The sequence below is a fragment of the Cygnus olor genome, chromosome 16 (genome assembly GCF_009769625.2).
Source record: "Cygnus olor isolate bCygOlo1 chromosome 16, bCygOlo1.pri.v2, whole genome shotgun sequence".
Lineage (NCBI taxonomy): Eukaryota > Metazoa > Chordata > Aves > Anseriformes > Anatidae > Cygnus > Cygnus olor.
Genome location: NC_049184.1, coordinates 6,951,407 through 6,968,975, shown reverse-complemented (window position 1 = coordinate 6,968,975; position 17,569 = coordinate 6,951,407). Strand labels below are relative to the sequence as shown.

Below are 17,569 nucleotides of genomic sequence, written 5' to 3'. Positions count from 1 at the left end.
GGTGCTGATGAAGGAGGTCAATCTGACAGAACAAAAGACTAAGGTCTTCTCTCAAGATGCCGTTACAGATATATCCAGACTGTAAAACAGTCACAGTGGCTGTGAAAGTTTCCTTGCACAGTCATGCCAGTGGACCTCAGGCTTGAAATGGAAGGACCACCTCTGAGGGTGAGAGAGGAGTTAATTCTCCATGGCCCATTCAGGATTTGGCCTCTCTACTGAGGATCTTAAAAAGAGAGAGCCAATTAATGCAAATTAATTGTGGTAGAGGCTTTTGTGATGTGGAACTAGGAACTGGATCAAGACCACCAAACCTTTTTCACGTCAGCCAATAAACAGCCTTAAAATGGAAAGATCTTTTCACTCCCTCACGAGCTGGATTCAGTTCAGTGACCTGGAGGAGAAAGGTGTTAGAGCCCAATGTTCTGAGCCACACACTACTCTTATATTTGTATCAAAATTCTTCAGAAGTATTTTATGAAAGACTAAAAACATCAGCTATTTCCATGGCTCTGAGGAGATGAATGGAAGGAAACTGCAAAATGCAGCAACTTACAATAAGGTTTCATTGCCTGATTTCAGGACTAGTGCTGCTCTCTACAAGGGCTGAGTGTGAGATGGTAAAACTTTTGTTACAAGATCTAAACGCAACACTTCTGTTTTATTTGCAGTGGTTGAAATTAGGTAATGCCACAGAGGAACACTCTACTCTATTTGTATCTGGCTGCTCGGGCATTTTGCTCAAGGAAGTAAAATCCAAACAGGTGCAGAGAATCATGAGAATCTCTCTTGACAGAGTCGGCTAAAAGGTCCTTAATTCAGGGAGCCTAGCAAAAGGGGTCACAGACGGAATATGCAGGGCGACTGCCTATGAATATGTTGGTGGGTAAACACTGAAAAAGCAGAACTCTTTAACCTAACAGACGGGCCTGGCACAGACCCAGTAAATGTAAACTGGGTACAGATGCAGTTAGGATGGAAACAATATGACTTCCTGCTAGAAGAATGCGATTTTCAACAGGCGCGATAGTGGCAATATACTAACCTGAGTTAAAGAAGAAGCTCAGTGTGTTTGTGGAAAGAATGTCCTGGCAGGAATATGAACTCATTGAAGATGGCTTGAAAAAACATCAAGAGAAATTTAAAATATTACTGCTCTGTATTGATTTCAAATATCTTCTTAACTCAAGTTTTTAGAAAAGTTTAAAAACTCCATGCTTCTAAAGAAAGGAAGGTATCTGCTTCCTATTGCATGTCTTATTTATTTGTGGCTGGGAGTCTCATAGTTTTTTCCATCTATAATTCTTTCCTCAACTTCTCAACAGTGGATTGTAATAGTATATTTAGGTTTAGAGGGTAAAGAAATATTTACCTTTTGTCCTGATTTTCCCCAAATTCTCTTTCTTAATTAGGGATCGTGACTATCACCTGAAGACCTACAAATCAGTAATCCCTGCAAGTAAACTAGTGGATTGGCTTATTGCACAGGTAAGAAATTTTTAAGATATTGCTGTCTTTGACAAGTAGCTTATTTTTTCAGTTTCATTTAAAAGTAAATAAAATGCATTTATCTAAAGAACATTACAACATAATTTAACATATTCAATGTCTTTGAACTTTCAATCATTTGCTTTCTGTTATTTTTTATTTGGAGAAACTTGTTACTTGGCAGCATAAAGAGAAGGGAAGTATTATGTTAGCCCAAGGAGTGGTGAACTGGATGTTCTTGGAGATCTTTTCAATTTCTTGCGATTTTTTCTGAAGATGTTCAAAGCAATGTTCATCTGGTACAATCTAGTGTTGGTGTGATACAACTGAAGAATGAATAAAATCTGAATCACTGTCTTTAGAAGTTGGAGTTGCCCAATATTTACCGTGTAATTACAGAGAAGAGCCTGTAGACTGGGGAGTTAAAAATTTAGCTTTGTTAGTCTAAAGCAGTCTAAAAGGAGAGGGTATCCTGTTGCTCACCACCATAGAGTCTACTGCACATTCTGGCTTTGTCTTAAATGATGGTCAGATTCACAGTCACATCAAGTCCAGTACTGACAAAATGACATAAAAGAAAGATAGTTTGAGTTAGAATCAGACCTCTTAACTATCAGGTATGTTGTCCTTCAGAGATGTTTCCTGCAATTGCACTTGACATCCTTCTACATTAATAAGATTGCTATGATTTAAGGTTATTCTGTGCCAAATAACTGAGTGAGAAAGGAGTAGTTGATTGCTTTCCTATTAAGAGCCTGGAAGAGAGCAAGCATATTATTACTGAAATTGTTGTATCAGTTACTTGTAATTTAACAGGGTCTTTTCATGGAAAGCTGAGGAAAAAAAGTCTGCTTTGGCCAAAGAAGAGAGATGTAATCAGGCTAATCTCACCATTATAATAGCTAATCGTAGTGCCATAGGCAGTAGAAAGACTCAAAGAGTGATGTATAAGAGCAGCTCTTGGTCTGGAAAAATGTAGCTCATTACCTTCCCCATTATTCTTCCTTCTGGTAGGTTAATCTGGCTGTTCTCCTGTTTGTTGAACTTTACATTAAGATTGAACCAGATTGTACTAAAACCAGAAATGGAGATACAGAAGATGATGTAATTTATATAGTGTACATGTGCATGCATACATGTACACAGATGCATTGATGAAGGAAAATTCTTCTGTGCTCCGTTAAAGGGGAACACTGTTAAATATTTAAATCACTGCCTGCAACTTAGATGAATTTCAGTCTTTGTAGCTAAATCAATCTTTGCTGGTAGATCCTTAAAAACAGTAACTTTCAAGGCAATTTGCTTGAAGTTTTCATACCAGGTTGAATCGTTTTCTAGCAACCATTCATACTTTGGCCATACCAGCTAACAATAGGTTTTAGTAGGAGCTATTGAATGTTCAGCATTTTTCAAAGCAGTGCATTTACTTAACTGCTCAAATATCTGCTTGTCAGTTTAACATTAGGAATCTGTTCTTGAAAATATTGTTGATATTGTCTGATTTGATAACTACCTGTTACACAAAAATGCTGGGACATTTATTTCTTCTTCTGACAATCAATTTGCATCATGATTTAAGTTTAGAAATGGTGCACAAAAACAGTGTGGCTTGTTGTTGTGTTAGATTAGGTGGGATAGAGATGATTGTCTTCAAAGATAGTCCCCTCTCATTTCTGTTTGCAATTTAGACTGTAAATGCCAGGAGGAGCCTTTCCTAATAAGAAAGCTGTTTTTCATTTCCTTGACCTTTGCAAATATTCATAAGACTGAACACTGTAAAATAGTAGGAACTTTTTTTTAATCGAAATTGAGTCAACTGTATTTCAGGTGCTTAGAAGCAATTCTTGAAGGGAAGGATCTCATTGTTTCATTGATTCTGCAGCCTCTTGGCTTTATTTTGCAACCTAATCTTTCTCCCACTGCCAGTAGACTGAGAACAAAGATGAACACAGACCTCACATAAACATGAGAGCACTTGTAGATCACAGAATCTCATGTGCAACTGAGGGTTCACTAAAAGGCACTATCACTAAAACAGTGCTTTTCTCATCTGCCCAAAGATTTACATCCAGACCTCCAGAAATAGTCTGTGACAAAACATTGCTAGTTGATCCCCAGTCCTGAGTCTCAGAAACTTCAAATGGCAATTTATGAAAGATAGAATGAATGTAAAGGGAAAAATGTGAAGTAGAAACCTACTGGTAAGATAGATCCTTTAGGCCTCTTGCTCCTGTCATTCTCTCGTCTTCCCATCCTTCCACTCCTTCTTACCATTGCAGCACATACTGCACCTCTGCATTTTGCCACTTGAAAGGAGCGAGCACCTCTTCTGATTGAGAAGAAACATTTGATAATTGTCTGCAAACCTGATACACTCATAATCTTAAAACTCTCCTTTTCCATGATATTAACGAAATATTTAAAAGTGGTTTGTTTTTTCTTTTGACACATCTGTGTTTATCTGCTTTCCTTTCTCCTACATGTAGCTGTAAACAATTTGGGACACAGACCATCTTCATCGCTGATCTTATACATCTCAAAACAACCAGCCATCATCCATGATTAGGACTTTAGACATCATATTGCCACCAGAACTAGACAACATGAAGTAATAAACTAATGGTGGCAGTAGCAATAGTAGTAATAATAACGTCTACTGCGCGTGATTCTTCTCTGTCTGTAAACTGTTTCTGTAATTCTGCTGATGTGAATTCAGTGATTGCATTTGAATAAACCTTAATTACTATGTCAAAACTAGTGCATTTAGTTTCACGTGCAATTTCCGTATGAAAAAAATTTCTGAGACTCATTCTGTCAAGATTGCTACTTTTAGGTGGTTCTTTTTCCTTAAGGTTTTTGTTACTGCTTTCATTGTATTTGGACAAATCACTACATAACATTTAGAAGGACTTACAGATGAGCTGACATAATCTATTTTTAGTTACCTTTTCTAATTAGAGAAGGCTGTTTTGCTAGGGGAGTGATTTGAGGCCAAGCTATCATCATCAGGAGTAGCCTGATGTAGTAGAAGTAGTAGAAGTTCTAGAGCCTTCCTATACAGATCTTGTTGCCTAAAACAAAAGCGGATTCCTAAAGGTTAAAAAAATAATAGTAGAAGGCATTTTTCTTCAGTTTATTTACAGTTGAAGGACTAAATTAGATTTTTAAGTCCCAGCCTCTGTAAAATAAACTACCCATTTATCCCATAAATTAACACAAAATGAGTACTGAGGATTGTCGCATGGCAGGATGTTGAAAATGAGAAAAGACCTACAGAGATTGAAATTAGTTTATAGTGAAAGTTAAACTTCAGGTTTATTAAAGCCCTTTGCTTGGCTCTCCTTGTGTGATTACATAATCACGCAGCTCCTTCAGAATGGCCTCAGTCTTCTTCCTACCAAGACAACATTATTTACTTCTTGATTTGTAAATGTCATGGCTTTTTCGTGCTCTCAGAAGGTCTGTTCATCAAAAGCTAGTAATGCATCTGAGTCACAAGAACTGATCCTGTGTTTAAGTACTATCTTTACACCATAGTGGTGTTCTTTGCCAGCATTTGCCTGGCACATAGCTACCGCTCTATTTAGTTGGATGTGAAGCATACATTGATGTTCCACTGGCTCTCAATCTGCAAGTTGGTTTGTTTCAAACAAAGTCAGTGTACTGCTCTGCCATTGCTGCTAGAGCTTCAGGGTAGCTTGTTCTCCAGATGGGAGGGGAAAAAAGAAGCTGTAATATTTCTCTTGGATACAGCTTCCAGTTTACTATAACTGGAAGTATGATGCAAAAATAGTCCCTTTGCAAAGCAGCAGATCCCCCCTACCTGCTGGAATGAGCTGAGCAGCTGCTCTTAGCAAGACGGGAGATCCTGGGTTCTTTTGTGTCCCTTAGGGAACTGGGAAGCAGACAGTCTTGCATTACAGCCCATGACCAATGTTAAAAATGTTTTTTATCTGGGTAAGGCCAATAGTTCCTCCTGATTTTTATCTGCACTATTCAGAAATTGTTTCTCTAAAAATACAATCAGCATTTTTGCAGTATTCACTTGTGGCTGCAAGTTAGTAGATGCATAGAGAAAACTGAGTATGTTTTGTATTTAGCTATTTAGCTGAACTGTAGACGCAAAATTTAATGCTGTTTTTTCAGATATATTTGTAAATTTGTAAGTCACCTTTGGTACCTATTTTGAAATACTATGCTGAAGGCTGCCAGTTAGTGAGCAACTGAATCCTTTGTCAGTCTGCTGGGTGAGGAAGGAGAGTGCTACTGCAGGTTTAACCAGTATGACCTTTGGAGTTCATATACAATGCACTGGGTTTACACAGTTTTGTTTTGTTGGTTTGGTTTGGTTTGGTTTGTTCGTTTGTTTGTTTTCCTTGGGTTTTGAGTATAGATAAGATCTCTTAACCTCTCTGTCTGAGTTTTGTCATCTGTGGCTAATGGGCCCCGAAGTCTGACACTGTGATTGCAAGTAAAAAGTCTTTACATTAAGATAATATTATACTCCTTTGTAGGTTAAACAACTGCTTTCCAGAGTTCTGGTCTTTGTCCTCCTAGTTCCTGTCAGAGGGGAAAGATGCTATATATAAGAATGAATGGGATTTGGGCAAGGTGGGGGTAGCTATATTAATTGCGTTCTATTGTTCCCTCCCTACAAAGAGCACCCTGCTAATTGCAAAGCCACGAGCCATGTGGTGGGGAGGGGAATTAATTTAGTTTAGGAAGTTGTCTGAGGTGTAACATTTATTCTGTTTCTAGGGAGACTGTCAGACTCGCGAGGAAGCTGTCGCGCTGGGTGTCGGACTCTGCAATAACGGCTTCATGCATCATGGTAATGCATCAGCACCCCTTCCCACAGCCAATTAAAGCAGCTCTGCAGTCATATTAGCTGACAGTGTCTGAAAATCCCTTTTCTATATACTGTGCCATATATGCTGACATACAAACAGCTGCAGGCATCCCAGCAGATCCATCCAAAAAGCAGCCTTTGAGCTTACACAAAATGTCTGAACCCAGTACCTTCCTAAGTGAATCCCCTTGCTAGTGGTTATGATGGGCCCTGCGGTGATTAGACAAGCTAGAAGGGGAATATTTTTTCACTGCATCTCTTTCAAAGCCATCAGACCAATGCACAAAGTACTGTACTGAAATGTCACCCAAGAAACGTCAGGTGCAAAGTAAAATTGCCTAGTTCCTGCTGCTTGGACAGCAAGTCAGCAAGTACAGTCCTTGAAGCTGAACCTCTGAAGCTTCTAAATCTGAAGTGCCAAATTGCCAAGTGAGACATCATCCATCGTCAGTGACGCTGCTTCTGAACTGGGGAAGTAAACAAACTACATCTGTATCAGTATCAAGTAGCACATACAAAGTACCCAGAGTGTAACAGCATTTGTGCAATGAATCATCCAGTTCACATCATAAATAACACTTGCAAAAACAGTGTTTTTGAGAGCAGATTATTTTAAGTAACTAGTAGAAAATTTGCTTAGTGTTTGATAAGAATGTAAAAAAAATTGATTTGCTTTAAAGAATTTGATCTCTTTTGAGCCCATGTAAACATTGGTATTCACAGCACCCTGTGGCAAGGAGTTCCTCAGCATAAGTACATGGTAAACAAAGAAGTAGTTTTCAAGTTTCAAAATTGTCACTTGCTGCTTTTATTTTGCAGCCCCAAGTCTGGTATTTGAAAATGCATTAAAGAACTTTATCACGCCTTCCAGAATTTTGTAGATCTTATTTCCCTCTCCAATCCTTTTTAGGTTGAAAAGTCTTAGCCTGTTCAGCCATATGCCTTACCTTTAAACTGCCATTTTACCTCTCTTTCTTCCTTTTGTATTTTTACTATATTCTTTTTGATATGGGAGAGGAGCACAAGATATTGTGTAGCATCTTTCTTCCAAGGGTATCTTGTGCGTTTTATATGCAGTCTACTTGACAAGGAGGTCAAACAACATATCATGAGCTACTATGTACTGTAAAGAAAAGCATGGCCCTAAAATACAGTAGTAGCTTAAAAAATATAGAGCTTAATAGCTGACTGACGGGGATGCATCTGGTCTTTGCTCTGTAAAGTCAAGTGAAATATTTAAGATTTCCTTTAACTTTATTTTTTGTTTTTCTCTTTCTTTCTCTGTGCAAATGCATGTATGTGTTTCATGCATATTGTTTCCAGTCCTGGAGAAAAGTGAATTTAAGGATGAATCCTTATATTTCCGCTTTTATGCTGATGAAGAGATGGAAGGAACCAGTTCCAAGAGCAAACAGTTACGTAATGACTTCAAGCTTGTGGAAAACATCCTGGGAAAGCGTCTTCTGGTAAGAAATGTGTTAATGCAAACCTTTACCTTTCTATGAAACTGGTATTGTTTCAGGCTAGAGAATGTGAAGGAAAATTATGATAGAGTAGAATAAAAATTAGAATTACACGTGTAGCTAGACTTGCCTTAACGGTAAAAATACTAATTCTACAGCAAAATAGCTCAAGAGCCCCAGTTTTTGGAGCTCCAACTTTTCTAGCTGGGCAGACTACACAGCTTATTTTAGAAGCAAGGGATGTGTAAGGTGCAGGCCCCCTTCTCAAGCATGTGACCAGGCATACTGCACTACTTGGAAGATTTGGTGTACAGCTTACAAACACGTGTGCAAATGCAAGTAAGTTTCTGCCTACTTCTGACAGGTCTTATGAAAAGAGAAGGCTCAGAGATAAGACTATTTCATCCAGTTTACAGCCCAATCCCTTTCTTTTCCCATGAAGCCCTTGAGAAAGGCAGTCTGGAATTGAGCTGGCAGCTGGATGTTGTCTTAACAGGCAGCAAATGTCTCTGAGTTCGCTGAGTATGTACCACAGGGTTGGTGTGGTGGAAGAGGAAGTAGTGGGCACTACAATCTTGGGAGATGTCTGCCATCAAGGTCAAACACAGTTTAAATACCTTTATATAGACAGTAGATTCAGATGAGAGTGAAGTGACTGATCAAAATACAGAGATTTCAAGACATCATTGAGTGATGTGAATATGCCCTGCATTACTGGATCAAGTAGCAGCCTTATTTTGTTTACAGAAACCAGTTTTTAAAAAAATCTGTTCATTTTTTTGCAACACTACTGTTATCTCCAGATTCCCACCTCACCAAACGCCACCACAGTCCTTACTGCACTGGGATTATTCTAATGCTGCTTTGGACTTGGTAGCTGGATTGCATGTACTCTTTGTTTTGAGATCCTTGTTTCCTGCCAGTGACTCCAGGCCCATCTTTTTCTCCCTATGAGCACCAACAGAATGCAGGAGCAGGATAAAAGCTTGGGTCAGAAACTACAAAAGCGGAATTGCTGGAAAAGATCCAGAGGTCCATAACATGGGAAAATTTTCCCTGTGGTTCACACAAACTTCACTGTCTCACTATTGCCTTGTCTCCCAGGAGACCAATCTGTGTTTGTCTCAATGGCCAGAAGTAATACTTAAAGCACCATGGGACCTCAGAATTGTTCCTCTATGAATCCAGTGCCAGAGACAGGAGTGTCGTGGTAATATGATTACCCTCCTGGAGAACCGTTGGATAAAGGGAAGCGGTTAAAAGGTGCTACACTTGTGCTTTTTTTTTTCTTTCCATGATTTGCAAAGCACTCAGAGATCAGTTTCGTTCAAATTGATGGGAACTGTCATTGTTTAGGTATTTTTAATTTTCTTCTTCATCAGGATAAGATAGCATGAAGCATTCTATAAGAATAGAATGCTTATTCCACTTTTTTCTAGCAGTTCAAGGTTTTCTGTTAAAAAGAAAATGCCAAAACCCAGCAATAGTATGGTAGCCCTGAAAAGAGGGATTTAAAGTTGATTCTGTTTTAATGTAACGTAATTGTTTATTAGTATTCACTAAAGGGGCAGAACAAACTGAAGCCTCTTCAGCAAACTGCAAATCTTCCACACACAAACTATTTACTAGTGATTAACTGTAATCCCTAATTGGTCCTTTAAGTCACTCCTTTTTTTAAAAAACTTAAATATTTACAGCAGGAATATTTTTAACATTACTATTATTGTAGTTCTGAAGTGCATCAGTCAACCTGTCCAAATACAGTCCTGTCTCAAAAAGTAACCAATCTGAAATGAACTGCACGCGCTGAGTAAGAAATCTACCACTCAGAGGGAACAGCTTTTTTTTGAAATAAGTAGTAGCCATGCTAAAGGTCTGAACTGCATTCATTTGCACAAATAAATTAGCAGCCCCCTGAATGCTTAAGAAGCACATCCCACAAATAGTGGCACAGGAAACGCATTACATTTATACACAGAAACATTTGTGCCTGACTTGTATTTCATTGCGTGTTTAGCAATTATGAGCAGCTGGAATCTTGAGGTTTTGCTGCCTGTGGAACATCACTGCTGCCTCTTCACATGACAGGGCATTGATTTTTCCCTTCCCCCAAGCCCACCATAGAAAGTTTAATGGAATTTCCTCAGCACTGGCTTTTGACACATGCTTCTCTTCCATGAAATCCTTGTTGGTTAGTGTGACAAATCCCACCCATTCATCTAAGTTTGCTCTATCACAGTCGAGCTTGCCCTTGAAAACAGAAGACAACAAACAAAAGCTTTGACCAATATATTGTTGGAAATACCAAAGAAAAAAAGTGCTTTTAGTTTGAAAAAAATGCACTTCAAGCAACGTTTAATATTCGTTTGTGCAATTTTTCCTATTGAAGGCAATAAATCTTGATACACTGAAAAAATATACAACATTCTTTGCATAGTTGAAGAGATTTTGGATTGATTCCAAACATTGTGACTTGGTAACTGCAGTATGCTAGTAACTTCTTAGCCCAAGCACAAATTAAAGCTGCTAACTTGGAGCTTAATATCAGGCAAGGATAGTTGCCTGTATAGGTGGGCTGTCCTTGAAGTTGCCTAAGAAGATTATTACACAGACATTGCTAGAATCTCCAGAAGACCCTAGTGTATTATTTATCCGATCTCACAAGAAAAGCATGTCAACCGATTCCTGATGATGATGCCTGTGTACGTTTTCTATAGCATTCTGAAACCTGTCACGCTGGATTGGAGATCTGGACTTTAAGCCTAAACCTCAACTTTCCAGACCCGTAATACCTCATACATTCTTCCAGGGCACCCAGTATGTTTTACTTACTTGCCAGCAGTGTGTCACAGTAGCTGCAGGAGTAGTTGCAGTCTCACTGCAGTTCTCAGCCCAGGCTGGGGCATGTCCTGCAATTCAGCTCATGCAGGTGCCTGAGTACTGTGGTGTATTCAGTCAAAGCCAATGCGTTGAGCACAGAAGTCAGAGCTACCTGGGTTTTAGTTTAACTTCACGCTTGAACTCACTGTGTGACCTGAGCAAGACCTCAAGTCTCTCCTTGCCTCAGTTTACCATCTGAAAATGAGGATGCTAAATCTCATCTATCTGCAGGGCTTCCCTGCTACCCTTACGTCTAGAACCAGCTTTGAAGATGAAAACATCTTTCTAATTCAGTACTTCAGACCTCAAGTTTTAGATACTAAGTAGAATTATCATATGAATTCATGTCTTTTCAGTTTTAAATCAGCCAATCCAAGAAACATAGCATTCACCTTAAAATTCTTATACAACTATAGAACACAGTTCTCATTCCAATCACAAATAAATAATAGTAATTGGTATTACTCAAAGCCATACTTGCTCCATAATAAAAATCTCTCTCATGTTTAATGATTTTGGGAGAACTATCTTTGTGCTTGTGCTAATATAAAGTGACCTAATTCTGCAATATTTCAGCAAGGACAGCAAGAATTGCACTCCTCCTTTGCTCTTCATTACACTAGCGTACGAAGGTGTATTCAAATTATTGATTTAAAACACCCCTGGGAACAGGGCCACTAATGACAGCCCATCCTCTGGGGATTTCTGATCTCCCAAGGAGGCAGGCTGGCAAGTCAGTGACAAGAGGCATCCATCAACTAGATGAATGTGGCCAGATAAGGGCTTTTAGTGGATTTGGGTACTAAATATTCCAGTGAACTCTGAAAAGTATCCTTTAGGCTGTAAATCTTTCACTGTTCAGAATGAACAGTCCAATTTCAGTTCAGTTTCACCGTTCAATTTCAAAGATCATAAACCAGAAGGAACTTGGAGATGTTTTGTACATATAACATCTATATGTTGTCTATATAACATCTATATGTGACAAAAGATACTTTTAAAGATACTAGCAGTAGGGCTGGCCTAGGTTCTGGAGCTTCTCATTGAAAATAAATTTTGTTCTAGTGCCCCAGAGCACTGGACTTTTGAAAGTCTGGGTAGACTGGAGCAACCTGGGAGGTGAGGAGGTAGGAAAGTAAGTCTGTTCAAACCAAGGCTGCTGAGGGCCACAGGGACTTCAGCAGTTTTGTGAAGCATTCAGACTTGACATCACCTCATAAATCACTGCTCCTTATGAAATTCTTAATCAAATCAAACTGTTGAAGAGTGTCCAACAGAGGGGTTTATGCTGGAGAGCTGTGAAAGCCAGGAGAGAAGGATGTATGTCCTGGACCCCGGTTTGGGAAATGATGGGCCATCTGCTATGCTGCCTCTTCTGCTGCTGATGTCCTCAAGAGGTTCTTTAGGCTGAGAGTTCCTGCTTCTCTCTATTTAGCCTCTTCCTGAACAGTAAGAGCAGCTTGGGGAGGCTGCCAAGAGAGAATTTGATCCTTCACCTCCTTCACTGAAGGAAGAATCTTGGTGCCTGGCCCAAGGCCCTTTGTGTGTATGCAGTGGGAGGGTTCAGCAAGTGTAGTGGATAAACCAGACACTATACCTTGTACATTAAAGTGTCACGCCCCAGGCATTTTCTGACTCCATGATCCTCCTTGTACAGGAGTACAGGAAAGGGGAGCAGTGAAGAGGTACCACATTGGCACCATGACCCACATACCCAAAATGCTTTGTGTATGTAACAGATACAGGTGTAATAGACCATTCTTTTCACACCTTTTCTTCTCCCCACTCTTCCTCCCCATCTCTGCCAAAATTCTCTTTGAATAGGTTCTGACTACATTTGTCCTCTGGTTTTGATTAAACATGCTTATGTCTCATATGGTTTCATTTTTTAATATGGTTGTTCTTCAAGATTAAACAGCTGCTTCCTTATGTTCAAAAGAACTGATTGGATTTCGGGGGCATGGAAATAATTCTTGTAGATGGCAAGTTAGCTAATTGGTTTGGGCTCCTCAGGGATAAATGGTGTTCAGATGGGGAATTGCGAGGTATTACTATTTTATAATAGAGAATGAATCATAGCCCTCTCCAAGTATTGCATATTGAATATTTTCCATAGTTTACCTTTTCATAAGAGAGTGTTCCCACTACAGAAACATCGCTATACAGAATGTGAGATTTCTTCCTTTACAACATGGTGATGAAGTTCCTAGTGATGATGCACTTGGGGATTCTTAAATGTATTTTGGTTCTTTGATTTCAAACACTACATTTTGCAGTACTAATGAACAGAGCAAGAGAGGTTATTAAAAATGACAGTATATAACAGATTTTCATGCCTGGTAATGGTAGCTGCACCCAAACAATCATGTAAATTTGTGTAGCTGATGGCTTCTTAAGTTTTGCAAATCAAAGCCTTCACATTTTTAAATATCTTTTTTTGCATGTGCTTTCAAAGTCCAAGAAATGAAACTGAACATTTCTTCAAATGTAAAATGAGAATTGGATGGGAAAGCTATCCTAGAAATTTTCTATTTAATCCAAATTGTGAAGTGGTAGAAGTACATGTTTGGTTGGGTTGAAACCCATTACACTTGCAATACTAAAAATCTAACTGGTGGTATACCCAATTTCGTAAGCTGTCCTTGTATTAAACATGCTTAAATAGCATTGTTTCTGCAAATGTTTCGTTAGGAATATCCAAGAATGGCAGATGTATTTTTTACTCTCCTATCTGTCATTTAATCAGAACATCATCTGAGGAGGACTTTTTCTCTGCAGGTGTATTTTGTCATGCGTTACTTTAACATAGCTGTATGGCTCTTGCAGGATTCAATTTCTTTAATTTTTTTCTAAGATGAATTCCTGTAAAAGGAGAAAGTTTTTAAGCTGGTGGCATTGGCTACAATAGAAAAAGGGCAGTATTTTAAAATAGCAGGAATAATTAGAATCAAGGAGATAATTCTCAGTAATGTTTTTCCCAGTAGCATGCTAGATTATAGATAGCTTTATTTTTCCTTTCAACTTGATTCTGATTTATCAGATGGTTCTTAAATGTGTAGTGTTAGCTCAAAAACAAGATGTTTATCTACTACAATTTCTATTTGTCCACTTATCAGAAGCCAGGCTTACTTTTATTTTTTAAAATGGTTAGTGAGTTGTTAAGCTTTTTTTTGTTGTTGTTAATAAACCACTAGAAAAGTAGGAGTGAAACATATATTTACCGTGATTGATGTGATTTTAAAAAATATTTATAAGGCTGGTCTGTGTGACCTCAGTGCAAATAGAAGTAAGCAGATTCCCAGAAGCAAGAACAGCCATCTTCTACCAACCATTAAAACTACAAACTGAGCATATTACATGGTCTTGTTATCTTCCCTCTTTGTTCTCTCTCACCAATCCCATCTAGGGTTTTATCCAGCAGACCAACTGTTGTAATGTAGATTTATGTAGTATGTGTTGTTGTCTATACAAAATAAGTGTGAGATCCCCAATTTTTCTGAAATTGATAGCTAAAAAGGAGTCCTATTACGTTCATTATTGGGTATATAGGAAGCATTCATAAATAAATAAATAAATAACTTCATTTTGATCTGTAAGTTCACCTACCAATGGGAAATACTGAATATTAATCAATTCTTTAATCTACAAGTGAAAGATCTTACGAAGAATGAAGGGCTAGAAGTTAAGACCAAACGGAAATGAGAAATGAAACACCCATTTTTAATAGAGGAGTTGATTAACCATTCAAACAAACTCTCAAGGGAGGGAATAAATTCTTCACTTGTTAAAAGACCGCAGATCATAATTGGATAACTGTCTGGAAATTCTGCTTTAGTATAGTAAGGGCTCAATGCAGAAATAACTAGATTAAATTTTATGGCTCACGTTCTGTAGGAGATCAGACCAAATGATCTAATAACCCCTTTGGCCTAAAGATCTACAAGTCTATGTCAGTCATGACTTGCAATGAAAAGTCCAGTTTCTCAACTCCATCCTTCAGCCTTTCAGCTAACTCCGTATTCATGAATAATTGCCTAGTGCTCTTTTTGTTTTTAAGATTTTACCAGAAGAGGATGACTATGGATTTGACATAGAAGAAAAGAACAAAGCAATTGTGGTGAAGTCAGTTCGAAGAGGGTCTTCTGCAGAGGTAAGGACTTATATTTGTAAATATTTTGGGTTTGATAGCTAAGAATGTTTCAATGTTTTGAAAATGTATAAAACTATCTTCTTAAAGTCTGTTTCTTTCCAAAGGCAGCTAATAGAAAATTGGGAGTCTTCTACAATTCCCATACTGATTTTAGTAAGTTGAGAATGTCAAACAGAAAGGACTTTTGAACTGGGGTTTAATACTTTTTTAAAGAGTTTAATAATTAAGTGATCTGAGTATTCTTGATTCTCATTTGTTTTACAGTCAGCAGAGAAACCATTCCCATGCTCAAAATCAACACAGGTTGGCCAAAAATTGTATTAATCTAAACCTCTGCTGTAAACCATTGCCTGATAGATAATCCTTCTGTCCTTGCTTTGGCTAGCTGCCTGTGGAATATCCTGCAAATCTGTTTGCATTTTAAAACAACAGAAGCACACAATTTTCTGAGGAATTATTTTCTTGATCTTCCAAGACAAACTGTTTGTGACCATAAGCCCATCTTTTCAACTCCATCATAAAATATTGCTCAAGGAAAGAACTAAATCTGCATGTCTGAATCGGAGGGCTCTCAGCTCATTCTGGAAAGACCTGAAGTCCAACAGAAATGTATTTCATTACATTCTTGGGCTTTTTAATTGCTTTGTGATACTAGAAGGATATCCAGCATGTAATTCTGTGTGGCTTAGCAGCTGTAGGCCATTTAGAGACCCTACGCCTGCTGTCTCACTCCTCAGGGACAAAAATGAAGACATACAGCTTTGCTTCACAGTGCCCATCACAGCACATTGCATTCATTAGGACTGTCAGACTTCAGGGCACAGGAAGATTCCAGATTCACCAACTGAAATGGGAACAATTCCATTGCTTGCATGGATTTATTCAAGATTAACACATTGGTTTTGACTTTAGGATTGTGATTTCTTGTTCCTACTATACCAGGATCAAAATTGTCATGCACAGGTTGTGGTGGCACACAGCACTGAACGTCTTTCATGTGCAACACATGGCTTTTAGGGTTTTATTTAAAATCAGAACTGCCAAACATTATTCTTTTTAGTATTAGTGTTTTTTTTTCTTCTCAAGAGTTTTTAGAAACTGTTTTATGAGCCTATGGCAGAAGCAGTTACCAAACTGTGTTTAAAAGTTGTTAACTGAACAATTGCGGGAACATCAAATTCCCGTCCGGACAGGACACTTGAACTGCAGTTTGGGAACTCTTCACCTGAGGTTCAGCTTCTCAGTTTTGGCCCTAACATTGAAGGTTAATTAGAGCTGGGTTTACCCCACCAGTTTTAAGCCTGAAGATGGTTTATGAATGATGGTCTTACTCTATCAGGAGGAAACAACAGTAAAAAAGATTATCCTTCTGGGAGGTGTGGTTGCCGTCTTGCTCTGAACAGCCAACTGAAGAGCAGATGTCTGGTGCTTGAGCAGAGTGTGTTCAACAAGCAGCCAGTTGGCCAATGGCCACGCAGATGAACAGCAAATAGCATGCTGCTGGCGTTGGGGAGAAACAGTGGCCTGGATCCAGACAACTGCATTGAGTTGTCATAAGGAGCATCCATTAGTCAGAGAATTCAAATGCCGTGACGCTGCAGGTCTTTACCCATTAAGAGATATGTTGTCAGTTGTTTATTAGCCTGGTTAGTTATATCCCAGGAGAGTAACAGGTTTTGACAGTTACTAGTTTGTAGGGTTTCATGTGGGACTGTGTACCTCATATATTCATGGACTTACTATGATTATGCATGCAGGTATGTTTCCCATATGCACAATCCACAGGTAGAATGATTGCAGATATGCAAAGATTTTAGCTAACTGCACATACATTAAATGCATGAGCTACTTTGAGAAAGTCAGGCCTAAAACATAATGACTTTAGAAATATATATAATAATTATTACTTTATAATAAACCCACCAGTGTAAGTAAATGGTTGGATTTGATGATCCTCAAGGTTGTTTCCAACCTAAATGATTCCGTGATTCTAATTGCAAATAGCATGAACGTATCCAGTAATTATAAATCAAAGTTTGTAAAATTCTACTCTAAGTTAAAATGCATCTCTACTGCTATTTATACATATTATCAATTTATAGATTATTATTTACAAAAGAAGAAAGGGGAAAAATGTTATATACAGGTACACAAGAGGATGTTGTGAACTGCAGAAAGCTTGAGAATTAAACCCAGGAGAGAACTTCGTAGTTTCTCCTTTTAATAGCTTTGATTTTGAGCAAAAAAAGTATAGGTTTTTGTAGGTAAGCTTATTTCTGACATTAAGACTGCAAAATATTTATAAGAAAAGCCAAGCCATGAATAGGCATAGTCAAGGTTTTTTTCCAGTTGTATGCTTCCAGATTTGTTTCGCTACAGGATAAAGTTTCATATCTGGGAGATTTATGTAGTACTCTTTAAACTTCCTTTTTCCCAGTCAAGAAATTTGTCAATGGATTCCAGGCAGAACAGGAGAAGGGCTTGTCACATTTAGAAGAAAGCCCAACTACTGGACCTTGATGTAATGGGAAATAATACTAACCCAGAAAGGATTAATAATTGGGTCCACAGATTCATCTTTATTTATTAATTTTTACTCCATTAAACTGAGTTTGATATTTTCTCAATAACCTAGTACCCAGTCTAAGTGCTGCTATGTCACATTTTAACTGATACAGATCATTGAGAAGTAAGTTGAAGGTTATTGTCCAGTGTGCAGAACAGGGGATTTGTCTCTGT

General features: G+C 38.2%; 1 protein-coding gene across 2 annotated transcripts in view; it reads left to right on the top strand.

Annotated features, from left to right (window-relative positions):
- PREX1 (phosphatidylinositol-3,4,5-trisphosphate dependent Rac exchange factor 1) overlaps positions 1–17,569 on the top strand; it is a 172,406-nt gene that overhangs the window by 122,230 nt on the left and 32,607 nt on the right. For both annotated transcript variants that reach the window (XM_040575794.1, XM_040575795.1), the window contains exons 14-17: positions 1,413–1,488; positions 6,247–6,319; positions 7,661–7,803; positions 14,738–14,830. In XM_040575794.1, coding sequence (XP_040431728.1) covers positions 1,413–1,488; positions 6,247–6,319; positions 7,661–7,803; positions 14,738–14,830 — 385 coding nt within the window. The remainder of the gene's footprint in view (positions 1–1,412; positions 1,489–6,246; positions 6,320–7,660; positions 7,804–14,737; positions 14,831–17,569) is intronic.